Below are 17,008 nucleotides of genomic sequence, written 5' to 3'. Positions count from 1 at the left end.
TCGCTGGTGTGTGAAAGTAATGAGACGCAAAGCAACTCCATTCTTACATGCTTCAGATTTTATAATGAAGCACCACGCAAGAGAAACTTCAATAACGACACGAATGCGGCATAAAAATTTGCGTGACAGACGCTGCACTCATTGGAGTATGCGGCGCAGGACTGTGGCTAAGAGCAAGTGTCATGAAACTGACACGACTAAAACGAAAAAAAAAAAAAATAATAGAGAAAACAAGTTACCTGCACTGGGTATAGACGTTCGCGCGCTTGTTTGTGTCGAGACTGCGCGAGTGCTGCCACGTGACTGTTCCACCAATAGGGACACGCAGACCTCATCACCTGCCCTCACTAGAGGACTCTGGCGGAAAGATAAAATTATGTCGCTACCCTTAGGTGGCAATTAGTGACACCACCTAAGGTGGCTTAGTGGCTTAGTCAAGGAGGTTTAAAAAAAATTCTGGAGTGGAAGCTCTCGCAACGCCTTGCCAGCAAAAGTGAAGCCAGCTTTTGCCCACCAAAGAGCTCGGAAACATGCGCTTTTCTGGTGGTGCCTACTTAGAGATCAAATGGCTTTGATGTGTTAGTGTAAATACTACGTAAATTATAAAATAAAAGATCGGTGTTGCCGACGAAAGTAACCAGTCGAGAGGAGTATTGACGATTGATCTCCAATAAAGTTTGCCATGACTTTGAGGCTTATTTTAAAAAACTAGTAACACAAAGCCACACTTGGAGCAGTATCTGACCCGTAAAAGTTCCCATATTGAAGTTGTCTGGGGTGCGAGGAAAACGCTCGCTTTCCTTCGCCAAACGCCTATGGTTTATCGTGCCCCTACTAAGATGGCGGGCGCAGCCGCCATCTTTTGGTGGGCACGGCTTCACTATTGCGCAATAATCGCCACTCCAGCAATTTTTTTGTAACCTCCTTGGGCTTAGTACACTAGGTCTCTAGTGGCGCCACCTAAGGTGGCTCAGGTGGCTTAGTGACGCAGAGTTCAGCCAGCGATAATTGTTTCGCACGGTATGTTGCGATAGCAGTATCTTGTATCTCAAGATACACGATACATTATCGAATATATCGGAAATATGGATACAAATACTCGTTTTGCGAGATGTATCTCGATACAGTTACAAGATACCCAAACAGTACCTAAGATAGTATCTAAGATACATGTATCTTCAATACGGCCCACCACTGACCAGGAGTAGCCGAAGGAACTTGTCAGCAATCCTGCATGCTGATCACCTGCCCTTGGCAGTTGTTGGGGTGTTCTGGCCAAATGAAAATGGGAGAACCTTCCAAGTAGGCATAACGATTAAATCCAGCCCGATGTGCACGTTTGCATGGGGAAGATGTTGCCCAGCTTTCTAAAAAAAATCCTGAGCTATTCCACTCTGTGAAAGTGGATGACCAGCGAAGCTGTGTAGCACAGTGATTGATTTATTACATTTGTTCATTTATTGATCATTTTTAAATTCAGCATATGCTCCTTTAAAGCAATGCCACCTCAATTCATGTGGGCAAGAGGTGCAGGTTATTTATGTATGTTTATTTATTTATATACGCGGTTATTTGTTTGCTAGTTTATTTATTTGCTATTTTTTTGATGAAGCGCAATATACACGAAGACTTAGAAAGGACGGCTTTTTTCTGTTTATTTTTAGCATTTTTAGTGGACCAGTAGTGAGTAGTGCGGTTTGCCAGATTTCTGTGGCACGTACCTGCTAGGGGTTTTCTGTTGACTAGGTAACTGTTTGCGGAGTTACAATAAGTTCATATTTCTTATTACTCTCAGAGTTGCAGTCATGTCAACCATTTTGCCTGGTGCGTCAGCTGCCGTTTGCACTCAGTCTGGGAAGCCACAGTCGCTTTATTCAAAATTTCAATGTAAAGCCAGTTGATGATAAGTGTTTGTAAAGTTGCAGCCTTGCTGCAAAACACTTGGAGATTGCTTAGACTTCAGCTTTAAGTGTGCAGTACGATAGCATGAGCAGGCCCCATTCAAAACATTGCCTTCTCATTGGCTTGCCATGCTTCATTTTTCGGTGGACACCTGAACCATGCTGTGAAGGACGGAACGTCTGTGCACATTGTGGAATATACGCCTAGTGCGCGCCGACGGAAGCGCCATAGGCAGCGAACTTGGTCATTACTCTCAGGAAAGTAAGCAGACGACCGCTGCAGTTACCTACGTCATTGTACGTGTGTTCCCACTTTGTTCACGTTTCCGTAGTGAAATAATCAATGTTCGTTGTATGTGTGGTGGGCGAAACTTTAAGGGATGTCTAATAACAATTGCCGTGGGGTGAGGTGCTCAAACACCCACAAAAACTCGCCTGCAACATGGTTTTACTTACGGCAAGGCCTTCTGAGCAAGAGTGACGGAAGCAATGGATCGCTGCCGTTCGTTAGGAAAGGCGAGCCGCTCCGTCACTGTGCGAGTTAATGCATCGCTGCTTGTTCTCATGCTTTCGTTCTACCATATCTGTGCTCGTTGGATGCACTCAATCATGTTGACACTGGTAGACGACCACAGTTATCACAGCCTGAGCATGTGTTGGTTCGATTCGACCACCATGCGAGGGCACTTCGCTCAAACGTTCTGTATTTATTATTTACAGAAACAGAAATGCAGCAATGGTTGACTTCAAGAAGAACAAGCAGTGATTGAGATGATACGTTTGTAAACAAAACAAAGCGGATGTTCACCACGAGCTGCACCTCATAGCTGGGTCTTGTTACGCTGGTATGCGCGACGCACCTTTCATATTCACCGGCTTGACGATTCACTCCACGTAGACAGTAGCGCTAACGATTCGTTCTGAAAACGCCAAGTTAAGGGGAGACGTGGGTCTTGAAAAGTGTCTTTTTAATAGTTGGGTGAACGAAATGAAATTTCATACACGTGTCCAGTTTTTTCTGCAGATCCCAAGTCTCTGGGTAGATTTTTAATAGCTGCGTTAGAACAAAAGATATGCTAGTTCTACAAGGTTTTCTAACACAATTCTTACAGGGATTTTTGGCAACTTCTTTTCATCAAACACAAAAGCAAAGTATGCGGCAAGATTGCCAGAAAGCTGGTCTAGCCGATGATGCTATTTATTTTCTTATAATGTTGTTTACCAAATGATAATTCTCGATAATCATAAAGTGTACGAAGCAAAAATTTTTCACTTATATTTGCATCCGTTTATTTTGCATTCGAAGTTCGATCAAAACAATCAAATTAGCATCATCAGCTAGACGAGCTCTCTGGCAGTCTTGCCACATATTTTGTTTTTGTGTTTGACAAGGCAGAGTTGCCAAAAAGTGCCATAAGAAATATGCTCTCAGAAATTGCATATATTTTGTGCTAATGCAGATAATAAAAATCTATTTGAAGATTTGGAATTTGCAGAAAAAACTGAATAAGTGTATTAAATTTCATTCAGTTAACCCAACTAATAAAAAAACTTTCTTCAACACCCACGTCTCCCCTTAAGTTGAGTGCGTTGGTAATTAAACATACTTTTTGCGATATGGGCAGCTCGACCTAGAAGTTCGTTCTCCTTCACAGTCGGTCATCATGTCTCCTCGGCGACCCTCTTCAAAACTTCTTACTGCACCCACGGTGCCATCTCTTGATACTTCACTGATTGCGCTACATCATCAAACAACACGTCTTCTCTGGTTGAGCGAACGATGCTATCACTTGAACGACATAACTTCTTCACTGACTGACTCCTCACTGACTGACCCTCCGTCGCCACGCGCTTGTATTGGGCGGCTTGGGTTCGGGAAGCTTCTACAAGATTCGTCTGTGCGTAACACAGTGAAAGCTAGGGAAAGGACTACATCCTTCTCACCGATTCGTCTGCGGAATCGGACGGCGCCGCTTTGATTTCGCGAATATGCCAATCTTTCGCAGGCGTTGGCTGTCTCGGCGGCGTCTTCTGCAGAGAGGGTAAGGGCATAAGGGGCGCACTTTCGGCGCCTTTTGATACTTTTTTCGATATGCGCGCTCTGTCGTGCACGAACCTTCGGCGCCGGGCTTTCATGCCGTCATTTGAAATCGGCGACGCGCGCTATAGTTAAGCGCTCGTTTGTGACAAATATCGTGCACAAGTCCACTTTTGTAGACGCCCACGCCTTTCCTGCAGCTGCCAGCGCAGAATTAGTTGTCTGGCACCCGCACGAAGGGGAAATAGCAGCCGCGAACTTCATCCATCCCCTCACAGCAAAGCTATGCCAAGCGTTGTCATCTGCTCGGCTTCCCGCACGTACTGTCACCGGCGCCCGCTAGGTGGCTATCAGTGGCGCCTCTATAGGCGGTGCACTAAGCATATAGGCGTTTTAACTCTCCAAGGGGGCCATCTGCAATTATAGCTGCGGAGAAATGCACTCCTGCATAGCTGCATTTTTTGATGCTGTGGCTGTTGTTGATGATGATGAATTATAGCTGGGTGCTTTGTAATTGGCTGGCACCTCTAAGCTACTCACTGGTTACACAGTTGACATAGTGTGATGCGTACAACAGTTCTATGCTTCTACCCCGCATTATTACATCTGTCATTGTGACTCCTCACCCAAGATGACAATTTTGTAGGGTCTTTTTCCAAAGCAGTTTCAAGCATTGGCATGGCTGTGTTCTGAAATACTTTACTGCCACACAGCACGATTCACTTGAATACTTGTTCAACCCCTCATGTTTATTCTTTGCATCCACTGAGATTTCTTCCCCACTAATGGACAGTGCTGCTCACACTGACATCGCATTTTCTGCATCACGTGCATCTCAACACTTTGGCGTGAAAGGCTTACAATATTGTTTACGAGTACATGAAACCAGAATGCTAGGGTTCAGGTAGTGAAGGCCACTCCCATCTTAGTATTTCACAAATTCAAACAAAACATTATTTTTTATGGTAGTTGAAAGCAGCCAGGCAACACAACCATACTTGCTGATGAGCTTCACGAGATAATCGCTAATGTAGTGCAAGTCATCATTTGTTCGTGATGGTGAGACATTGCATTGCTGTTCCTTTGAGCAATTCAGTTCATCAGGTACCTCCTAAGTACATTTCCACCTTGCTATTCGGCATTCTTGACATCTGCATCAAAGGTCTTCTTTTCTTGACAGTGTGGTCAAGGGCTGTTACACCACTGGCATGAGATGCATCATTGCCTTCATGCATGGAGTTCAGTCTCTGGAAGACGGCCTCACTTGAATTGCTATTCAACTTTCTTGTCAAGACATATCGATGCCCCTGCTTAGGAGGTACTGTGTCATCTGCACCATACATATTATGGTGCGTAACAAAACATGAAATGCTTCGTCCAAGAAGCCATCCGCTCATTATCTAAGCAAACGCTCTTGGATGTTCTTCATGAAACAGCTCATTTTCCAGCCTGAGCAACCGATAGCCTTGCTGTTGTGAAGTAGGTATCTAGCAGTCACACCCACTCCAGGTTGTCATAAATGTTTGACAGTTTTATTTTCTTCATAAAGCCAGTTGTAGAGCCTGCTTCCTCGAGGGTGCATGCAGCTGAGTTGCTATGGGAGCTGGCTTGCAGATGCTGCAATCACTTGTGGTGAGAATACTTGTGTGGCTCGAAGCAAATTCATCTTCTCCAGATTTGACAGATAGACCCACTTCAGCATCAAGATCTCTTTCTAAAAAGACAGGGTGTGCAAACACGGACACAAGAAAGAAGTCAGGACACCACAAACGCCGACTAACAACTGAATAGATGCACAACGGCGGAAAAGAAAGAAGGCACAAAAGCTTATCTGCACATGCCCAAGCAAGAAGCGAACCTATCAATCCGGCACGCGTGGGGGCCTACGCGAAAGATAACTGTTAAGGCATTTGATTTCATCTTTATGCAAGTTAATCGACGTTTGGCTCACGCATGCGCTACCACTATTCTCGATATGCCATGCCTCAATCATCAGACCCAAAAACATCGTCAAACACCCATCAGCACGCCATCGGTCATCGTTCTCCTCTTCTACGGCCGGCGCACTCGCAGCCGCCGCTCCTGTAAGATGTAGTATTGTCGAGCAGTAGTGTTGTATGATGCATAATTTCTCTGTGCATTATTTGCTGTACAACAAACGTGCTTTTTCATCTATAATTTGCGCAGAAAACTTTTTGCACAAATGGATAACAGTATTCAGATTCGAAAATATTGGAAAAAATATTTTATTCAGCTTGCACTCTGTTTTAATGATCTTAATTTGCTTCAGAATGGAAAATTTTGCTATTCACACAGCCCTAGTTTAAACAGTTTGTTTGCTGACTTCACTGCACAGAATTTATGAGATGAAGTATGAATTGGTGGTAGGGAGAGAGCAAATTAAATAATTTTGTCAATCTTTTCGTAGTGACTTTCTGCCCTGACAGCATTTTTAACTAGTAAATAAATAACAGACAACCCTGTACTATCTCTTGATCCTGTTTACACCTTGTTGTCAGTTAGTCAACATGAAGAGTAGACTTTGCAGAATCAATTTGTTGTGACGCTATGCAGAAGCTGGTGTTTGGCCTGCTGGTGGCAGAACAGCAGCTGGTGGCTCTGGTCGGCATGCGCAAGTACCAGCTGCACCATGTTGACCTGCACCTGCTGCTCAACCTGGTGCATGCCTCCGAGTCATTCAAGACTGCAGAGGCCTGGACGCCTGTCTGTCTGCCCAAGTTTGACCCCAGGTGATCTGCAATGCTTTACATAAAGCGCTGATCTTATCACCGAGATCATGCTTCTGCTGAAACATAACTCTAATTCGTTGCTGGGCCAGTGGGTTCATAATCTTAAGGTGGGGTGAGACTTGCTTTGGTAAAAAAATTCAATTTTGGGATTTTGCAATCACCTGATAGAGAATTTCTTTACCTTTCAGAAAATATATCACACTTCGGCACTCACAGTTTTAAAAATAATTTTTGGTCCTTTTTTTTTGGCACGTTGACGAGAAATGCACGTGTAGCCCTACGTAATTTCTGCATTTTTCTCAAAACAACATTTTTGAAATTCGCGTATTTTTTTCTCGGAAAATATCAAACATAAACAAACAAAATTTCTCCCATGTGTTATCAGTGGCATTTGCATAACTCGAGCTAGAATCAGCAGCCTAGGTGAATTTGTGTTTCTTTTTAGTATTAAAGAAACCATTCATACGTGGCAATTTGCATACGTTGACGAATGTAAAAAACCTAACAAATCTAGTTTTTGTTGTACACTCACAAGTTTAGTTCCACTTTTGTAAAACCTTAGTAGCTACCTTTGTGAAATACCATCACAATGCTCTGCAGTCAGCGAATCTTAACAAAAAAATACATTTGTAAAAATATTAAAAATATAAAAATAAAAACACTAAACACAATTGGAAACTAATTTTGAGCTCTAATGAAACCTGCGTCTACCTTTAAAATACCTTGAAAATTTTATAGCTATATGCTTTTATTACCACTGCTGTACAGCCAAATTTTGAAACACACTTTCAAAGTCTCACCCCACCTTAAATACTGGATAGTGCGGATTCGACACAGGACAGAGAAAAAACACTGATGCACAGGACAAGCGCTATTTTTGCAACTAAGCTTTATTAAGAAAAGCTTCTCTACATATACAGTAACCTCTCAGTTAACGGAAATTTTTTAACGGAACTGCTGCTTAAGTGGAACAACTGCCCCTAATATGATCGTTTGCATACTTGAATTCTGCACTCCTGTTCATCTCTCAGTAAACAGAACTCCTGTTACCTAAATGGAACAGATTTTCCTGGTCCCTTCAGGTTCCGTTTCACGAGAGTTTACTGTATGCACAGCCGCGTTAGCATGCACAGGCACACTGCAGTCAGTCACACAGCCCACAGTCACATGTTACAGTCACACAGCAATCATCAAGATTGGAAGATCAGGACAAGCACAGATCATAACCGTATTTCTAAGAGCTGTTTTTCTTTGCGGCATCACACATGAGACGTGTCAATGTTACTGTTGCTCTCTTTCATTTTAATATGATAAGCTTCCATGGGTTCTCTGGCAAGTGCATTCCCACTTCTACCCAGAATTCGAATACTAGTCAGCACTGGCTGTCAGGTACAGGTCCTACTATGCATAGGTAAATGAAAAGACGAAATAGAGTGTAGCCTCATTACAACAGACCTTCATAATGAAGATGATTTTGGTCTGTGGTAAAGGGAGTATGTAAAATCCAAGTACTACAGTCGACGTCCGATTTCCCGGACGCCCGAAATTCCGGACATGCCTGATTTCCCGGACTCATCTGTGGCACCGTCAAGTTCCCCGTAGAGTCAATGTATTAAAAAGTCCGAAATTCCGGACGCTTATAGCCTTCGCCATCCGATTTCCCGGACTTTTTACTGTTAACCGCCGACCCAAAGCCACCACTGCCGCCGCCATTTTGGTTGTTTTCATTTTCATATCCTTGAACCCACCATACTCGCATCAGCAGCAATGCCGCACCGCTCCGCGGCTGCCGTAACCTCGAAACCGCACGTGTCAATCCGTTGCCAGCCGTAGCCGCCGTAGCTTAGCCAAGCCAAACCTCACTGTGTTCATTCACGTGTTTTGTCAGCTGTGCCAGCTCTGCGGTCGTGTCTGCGGTTTGCTGCTGCGCGCTACCTTCAGTGATCACGTTTCCCGACCTTCAGCATCCACCGAGTTCCTAGCTGTTTTGTGCTGCGCTTTTCGTCGAGCGGATTCGCTGTTTACAGCAATGGCACCGACTGCTCCTTCGTCTTCGTCCGCGCCTTCGAAGCGCACAAAGCCACCTCGTAGGCTCACGATGACGAACTGCCATCCGCGGACGTTGCCTTCGACGATCTGCGCGCTGGCGGCATGTTGATTCCAGCCGAGATAACCCTTGAGGGCTTCACCGACGCTGACAAAGACCTCGAGCTATGTGCGGAGTTGACCGATGACGAAATCATTCATCAAGTTACGGAGGATTCCGATGACTCCGACACCGAGAACGAAGAGCCAGCTCCTACACAGCCAACGAACACGGAGTTGACGCGAGCACTGATGACACTGTCATTGGTGTACAGCGGCAACATGACGTTGACTGAAATTGAGGCAGACATAATCGCGGGCAAGCGGACCGTACAAAAGAAAATAAGCGACTTCTTTGCGCCCAAGTGCTGACCTATGAGGTAGTGCCGGCCACGTTGTATTTTTTTTTATAAGCGGCTCTTTTCAGAGCCACCTAAACAATGCATTGGCTGAATTGCTATGGGAATCTTGTACTCCGGCTGTGACCCTATCCGTCAGCGAAAAATACCTACCAAAAATGTGCGTTTTCACGTGCATTCGTTTTTCCGGACTGCCCGATTTTCCGGACGTTTTCGCGGTCCTTTGAGGGTCCGGGAAATCGGACGTCGACTGTATTATGACATAATAATATCTGGGGTTTAACGTCTCAATACCACTATTTGATTATGAGGGACGCCATAGTGGAGGGCTCTGGAAATTTCGGCCACCTGGGGTTCTTTAACGTGCACCCAAATCTAAGTACACAGGCCTCAAACATTTTTGCCTCCATCGAAAATGCAGCCGCCGTGGCCGCGATTCGATCCCGCGACCTTCGGGTCAGCAGTCGAGCGCCATAGCCACTAGGCCACCGTAGTGGGGGGACTGTTACAGCAGACTTTTATGTAAATACTTAATAGGTCCATTATAACCGGAGAGAATTAAGAGTCAAAATCGCGGTCAGAGAACGAAAGCGACATAGAAGTGCTGTAAAAAATTTGTTGCGCCTGCCAAGGCGGCAAGAATTAATTCGGAAATCGCAAAAAAAAACAAAACAGAACAGCGTTTTTCAAAAAAATATAGCTCCGCAGCGGGGCAACCAGGCGCTGCCATTCTGGGCTAGTCGGAAAGAGCATTTCTCTGTATTCAAAGTCCCCGCTTCAGCTAGCTCCTCCATTCAGAAACAAGTGCACAAAAAGCAAATGTTTGACGTTCGTTTCTAGGCCTCCAATTGGCTGCTTCTGCCATGTTGCTCCAGCACGTCTCGCCATTGGACCGATGCTTGCTCCGGGAGAGCGTCGTCTGCTGCTTGTGGGTCGCGAGGTCACGGCTGTCGAAAATCGCGCTGCTTAGTGACGCGTTCGCACTCTATGTTCACGGATGGACTATCATTTAGAATATAATTATGCTTTCCTTTGGCAGCTTCAAGCGGAAGCTCAATCGTCAGATTACGATATCGCGCCGCACTCGCCACGAACATCGCAGTCACACGTCTCGGACTCATCGCACCCGTGGTTAGGGGTTCTGCTCATCAGCACTTCGTACCTCGAGACGAAGACCATCCGAGGATGACTCTTTGTACTCGCGATCGAGCATGACGTACTTGGAAAAATCGGGCACCGCGGCCATGCACATCGCAACCGAGCTTTCTGCTCGAAGTCGTGGCTAGGCCTAACTACGCTCACGGTGCCCATGTATGACACGAATTCAACCTTTGCGGGCAAGAACTGCGAAAAAGCCCCAATGTGCTCCGTCACAAGCAACGAATCACATTGCCCGCTGGCTCCTCTGAACCGCGGATGGGCATTTACGCTTCGGCAGCGTACCCCACTGCCGAGCTCACCATGGAGCGACCGCTCGGAGCAGCGGTGGCAGCGGCTAGCAATTCGAAGCGTCGGCACCCCAAAATGCGAGATCAAGCACGCTGCGCGCCGATTTTTTTGTTGCCGCTGCTAGGCATAACTGATCATTGACAGACCGGAGATCGGCGGCTCAATTCTTAAATCGGTACGTCGATATCCAGCGCGCTGCTCCCATCCCGAAAGTATACCAAGCGATGTTTGATGTTGGAAGTTGTTGAATTTGGAATGTCCGTGGTAGAAAAGTCCACTGTAAAGGGGTCCTGACCACCTTGCTGGCCTCACATTTTAGTCAATTATATCCGAATGTCCATTGTACCAAAATCCGTTGTAAATGAAGCTCAATCAATGGAACAGATAGGGAGGTTTGCATAGCACCGCAAATTGGTCTGTAGTATTCAAATGTCTGTTGTAAGCAGATCCGTTGTAACGAACCTAGTATTTCGTAAAACGGTTCGGCGGCAAAGTTTTTGTTCCACTCTCAGTCAAGATTTCGAGATAACCGAAAGTGGTCACAGAAATACTTCGTGATAAAGGGCAGTAAATACATTTCACCAATGGGAAATCGTTCGGTACCGCGGAAAATTTTGACTTAACCGATTTTTCCAGATATGCGAATTCGAGTTAACGAGGTATTACTGTAGTTATGCCCTATTCCCGGCAGGTACGTACATATTAACGAGGTCTCACTGTACACAAACCCTCCTCATTCTATATCTCAATGCGACATACACCGAATTTTACGAAGAGCAAAACGTGAATTATGCTTATACTCCTGTTTAGACAGCTCAAAGTACAGTAGAAGCTCGTTATAACGAAGCGGGATATAACGAACTAATGGATATAACGAAGCAATCGTAATTCCCCTTGAAATTCCCATAGACGCCCATGTATTTAAAACCTCATTTTAACGAAGCTAAAATTTCCTTGCAATGGATATAACGAACCTTTTTTTTCCCCACCGAGCATTTACTGACCATTTTGGTAGCCGGCAAGTCAATGTCTTATAGCGCGCGACGGTTTACGTCCCATCACGGATGCGGTAATTCAAAACTCGCGCTCCCGAGGAGCCGCCTGCCAACACGCGCGAGGGTGCGCGTCTGCCTGCCTCCCCTTCCACTGAAACTCGTGGACCCACCCGCGCACGTCACCCGGCCTCCCCTCTCCCGCGGAACTCGTGGACCCGCCCGCTCACCTGTTGCACGCGTGGACGGCGACCGCGCGGCGCGGGCCTTTTTGCCTGTCGTTCGCTGCGTGTGCATCAGAACAGCGTCTCTCTCGGTTCCCGCCGCTAGACAGGAGATGGACAACGGCAAACAAAAGCGCGAAACGATTACAGTCGAGCAGAAGGCAGCTATGTTGAAAGCCGTTGAGTCCGGCGTCAAGAAGAAAAAAGTTGCCGAAGATTTCGGCGGAGCGTTGAGCACGGTACCGCAAGCGTGTAATCGACCGAATTCTACTCAATATGAGCAGGAAGCGCGTGACTACAATCGACCTCTACATGGCGATCGAGATGCTACAGGCTGCTTGGATGTCTGCAACAGCAAGCACGATCGCAAACTGCTTCCGACATGCCTCATTTGGCGTCAACAGCGGCGGTGACAGCGAAGATATCGGTGCTGCCGCCAATGAGGGTGCCGGGGGCGACCAAGACCTGGCGTCGTGGGACGCTCTCCTTGACGCCGGAGTTGTGCCCGACTGCGACACCTTCTGCACGTACGTCAGTCCCGATGCTGACGCGGTGACAACCGAAGAGCTGACAGAGGCTGAAATTGTGCGCGCGGTGACAGGGTTGGTGAATGACAGTGACGAATGTGTCGACGACAGCCCGGAGTTGGTGAAACCGATGGTCGATGTCCGCGCAAGCGCTGGGTGCGGCAGACCTGCTGCGCCGCTTCTTCGGCGCTCACGATGACGGCGAGGACGGACTCGACATAGCGGCAGCGGCCGAAAAAGCCATCATCCGTCTGAGGAAGACACGGCAGAAGTCTATTAAGGACTATTTTTCTGCCAAGTGAGCCGCCAGCTGGTGTGCCGAGTTTGGCGGGAATAAAGTAGCAGTTCTTTGCTGTTCTTTCTTTTTTTTTTCTTTTGCTAGTTTTTCTCCGTGCAACGGCCGTTTTTCGTTTGCGTGGCGGGCTGCTGTGGGATTTGGTGGTCAGTACATCCTCTCTTGCGTGCTAATTGTCGGTAGAAATGGATATTGGCTACAACGAACTAATGGTTATAACGAACTCCCCCTTCAACTTCGTTATAACGAGGTTTTACTGTAATCGATCTTGTACACTGTTGACCCTAACCTTGGGTGCCAATTAGACCCCCAGCTCCCAAGACGTATCTACACACTCATTCATCGCTTAAGACACGGAACTGCTTACACAAAGCACTTCTTCTTTCGGATTCAGCGTGAATCATCATCAACAAGTTTGTGCGGCCACGATGACGTGCATCATCTGTTACTCGACTGTCCCAGACACGACACACATTGACAGTGACTCGAACAGGAACTCCACACGCTGGACTTGGAGTGAACGTTATCAGTGATGAAAATACTAGGCCCATGACCGTCTAAGATAAAGTGCAAAGCAATGAAAGTGCCGCAACGTTCTTTTGAAGACACCAATATTTGTGATGAATACTATTGACCGGACTGTATTGAAAGTGTGTACCGCGACTGTATGTGTGTTCTGTTCAAATGAGAGTTTTTGAACTTTCCAAATGTAGGACTGTATATTTGTACATATATTATCTTTGGTTCTTAATTTTCATATCCTAACAACCAAGTGGAAAGGGGTGGTCGTCACCAAGCAGTGGTGACAACTCCTTCATTTATTTTCTATTTCAATAAAAAAAAATGCTGCAGTGGCTTAGCTCGGCTATGCCAGGGTAACGTAGCGTTAGCAAAGGTTCAACTGATTGTTCTTAGCTTTCCTGATTGTCTAGGATTAGCTTGATTATAATGCGCACTGCTGCTCCAATGACACACACATGGTATACATATTATGTGGCACATATATATTTATTTTGCCAGGCAACTACTTCGGGATCCGATGAGTAATTAAGCTTCTCCGCTCTTCTGCGCCGTTTAGCTGCATTTGCGCTCTCCTTCTCCATGGCTAAACCACACTGGCAAATGCCAGTCAGAGGCACTATCAAGCGGCTCCATTGCAGTGTCAGACGGCGACTGCACAGCGAAGGCGAATAGCTGCGCGTGCACCAGCGCCGGTGTGTCTGCCATGGCTACGATGTCACTCCTCTGGAAAGCGCAGACCGGCGGTAGCGAGTTGCACGTAGCAGCGGCGGAGTGCGCGGGAGGTGCCGGCTCCGATGCACCAGCTATGTGACATCACTGATCCTCGCGCATGCACAGCACGGGTCTTGAGGATCCACATGATACTGGCTCGGCTAGGCCAGTGTACCTAACGCTACAAAAATGTTGGCTTCCACCTTGGATAGCAACCGGCTAGCATAACGATAACCCTTCCTAGTATTTCAGTCCTTTGCGCAAAGACGGCGCTGAGTCCTATGCTGCTTGCATCGGTATGGATTTCTGTATTGGCGTATCCCTCGAAATGTGCAAGTATCGGCGGCATCTGTAGGCTTCATTTTAGTTGCTGAAATAGATTGACATGCGCCGTTTCCCACTAGAATTCCACATCAGTCTTCGTTAGGTGTGTTAGTGGCTCGGCGATCCATGAAAATTTCTTAAGAAATCATCTGTAATGGGCGCTGTCATGAATTCCCGTGGTCTAGAGACAGACAGGACTCCTTTCAACAACAAAAGCCATTTATATGAGAAGAATAAGGAAAAAATCGACCACATCACAAAACACTCAAAAAGACCACACACCTATAGACACGTACAAGAAGACCCATACCAATACAAGACATTACCGTGCATTCTAAATATCACAGAGGCACTAATAATGAAAGTGTAATAACCTACAGGGTAATAATAATCTCTACAGGCTACTGTTTTTGCTGAGCGTTCAAGCTTGTCAGAAGATTCCAAAATACTCTGGAAGGTAATCAGACACTCAGGCGCGGTTTGTGCAAGGCAGTCGTTATATGTGTAACGAACTGGTGACATACAAATACAAGAAACAAGCGTGCATGGAAATATTATGAAAGACGGCAGCACAGTTGCGGTCTCGGCGCTTTTTATTTCGCAGAGCCACCCAACCAACCCTCAGAACAAAGATGATACTTACGGTGATAATTATTTGCAGGTGAAGGAGATGAAGGACGAGTGTTGTGAATATTGTGCTCACAATATATTTGCTGCATTGCTTAGAGAAAAGGAGATTTAGACCCCCAACATCAAACTTGTAAACTCGACCAATAAATTTTAAGTGCACAACTAGACGAGGACAAAAAAGAACACAGTAAGGCACACTGTCTGTCCTCGTCTGGTTGTGCGCTAAAAATTTATTCGTCATGTCTTACCAACACACCCAAGCTGCGACGACTGTAAACTTGAGACGTTTGCATTGTTTGGATGTAGTGCATCCCAACTTCTGACCGATTATTAGTAGGGGTGAGCGAATATTCGAAATTTCGAATATTTTTCGAATAGTGTTTGCTATTCGTTTCGATTGGCACTGAAATTTTACTATTCGAACTATTCGAACTTCCCAAAGACAAATGCTGTCAACGTCCAATTGAAAGTGACCCCTTCAGATTTTCAATATGCCTCACCTCATTACACTCTCGTATTGCGGCAAAGCTGCCTTTCAAGCTCCGTTACGGTCGAACTTAGCCAAGAGACAAAAGTCCGGTTGGAAGTGGTCCCTAAATTTTCAATATGCTTCACCTCCTCATACCCCCGTATTGCGGCAAAGCTGCCTTTCAAGGTCCGTTACGGTCGAACTTAGCCAAGAGACAGTCAACGTCCGTTTAGAAGAGGTCCCTAGATTTTGAATATGCTTCACCTCATCACACCCCTGTATTGCGGCAAAGCTGCCTTTCAAGCTCCGCTACAGTCGCAAATGTATTAACTCAAGAAAACGCTGGTTCCAATATGGAGATGAAAGATGTGGCAGAGTTGGGGGCTCAATTAATGCTGTTTTGGACCTGAAATTTGGGCAGAAAGTCCGAAAAATCGGACGCCGAAGCTTTTTAGCATCCAAAATTTCAGATGTTCTTATATATCGACGTCTACGAGGCAGATTTGGAACTCTGGATTTGAAGGGAGCACACCCTTGTCCGCCACATCAGTTGGGCTTCCACAGTAGTTGAAAGAGGAGGAGAGGCTGAGGAAATGGCATCTTTGCCTATCACGTGTAAAGTGTTGTCGGCAACACTTTGGTTGCACCAAATCATGTACATAAATACAATTCGGCCTCTACATTACCTCACTCTTGATAAGACAACTATGAAACACCACCCCGCCAGCGCTTCATCAACCTAGCGAAAAGAAACACTTTCATGTTGCTATCTCACAAGAACATACTTAGGGATTCTCTGCAACTTTTTCTGTAATTTCACTTTGAATTATTTGAAAAATGTTTGAGAAATATTCGAAAATTATTAGAAATTATTCGATTCGATTCGCACTCAATCTTTATTATTCGAATTCGCTTCGCACCCAAAATTTTGCTATTCGCACAGCTCTAATTATTAGTGGTGAAATTGCTTTTAAAGGGGCCCTGGAACACTTTTCCAAGTAATCATTGAATTACCTCATTAAAGGGACACTAAAGGTAAATAAGGTACGGATTTCAGATGTCAGAGTGAAAGGTCAGTGCATGAGAACGTCTAAAACGTCAATATTATCAACAGCAGTGTTCTACTAATCGAGAAATTAGGTAAATGTAGCACACGATGTGTGCCACGAGTGGGACATTTTGGAAATGATCCCGATGACGTCAAGAGTCCTGAGTACAATTAACCACTGGTAATAAATAAATAAATAATCAAACTACTAGTTGCGATAAAAAAAGAACCTTCCGTGCATCACAAGACGTAATAAAATGCTGCTTGTTTGTTTCTGTTTGATTCGTGGAACAAAAGAACCTCTTGGCGTTACCATGGGGAACGACGCGAGCGGTTCAAAAGTTCCGTTTTCGTCGAGCTGCACGTCTCAATGGTCGTTTCGGTATTGCGTACTACTGCGTGTGCTTGGCTATCGCTATTTTCGTGCTGTTGATACTCTACTGCTGCTGCTGGCCAAGCTAAGCTCTGTTATAGTGAACTATAGAGTTTCGGAGTGGCCCGTGGCTGCTGCATCTTGGCAAAGTTGATGGCCGCTGTTGCGCAAAAAACCGTAGCGTCGGTGGCCGGGCAGTAAAGGCGGGCAACGTTGGGCACGGCAACTGCTATGTCAGAAGGCCTGTTCATGTGGGTGATTTGAAGTGCGTCAACGGCGTGCGGACCACTAAAACGTGATTTTCTTTCAAA

The 17,008-nt window shown here is 45.8% G+C and overlaps 1 protein-coding gene across 2 annotated transcripts in view; it reads left to right on the top strand.

The window, feature by feature from the left end:
* The window catches only part of LOC119395603 (vacuolar fusion protein MON1 homolog A), a 332,663-nt gene that overhangs the window by 175,147 nt on the left and 140,508 nt on the right, over positions 1 to 17,008 (top strand). For both annotated transcript variants that reach the window (XM_049416693.1, XM_037662580.1), the window contains one exon: positions 6,514 to 6,689. In XM_049416693.1, coding sequence (XP_049272650.1) covers positions 6,514 to 6,689 — 176 coding nt within the window. The remainder of the gene's footprint in view (positions 1 to 6,513; positions 6,690 to 17,008) is intronic.

This window comes from Rhipicephalus sanguineus, chromosome 6 (genome assembly GCF_013339695.2).
Source record: "Rhipicephalus sanguineus isolate Rsan-2018 chromosome 6, BIME_Rsan_1.4, whole genome shotgun sequence".
NCBI lineage: Eukaryota > Metazoa > Arthropoda > Arachnida > Ixodida > Ixodidae > Rhipicephalus > Rhipicephalus sanguineus.
This window is presented reverse-complemented; position numbering and strand designations above follow the sequence as displayed.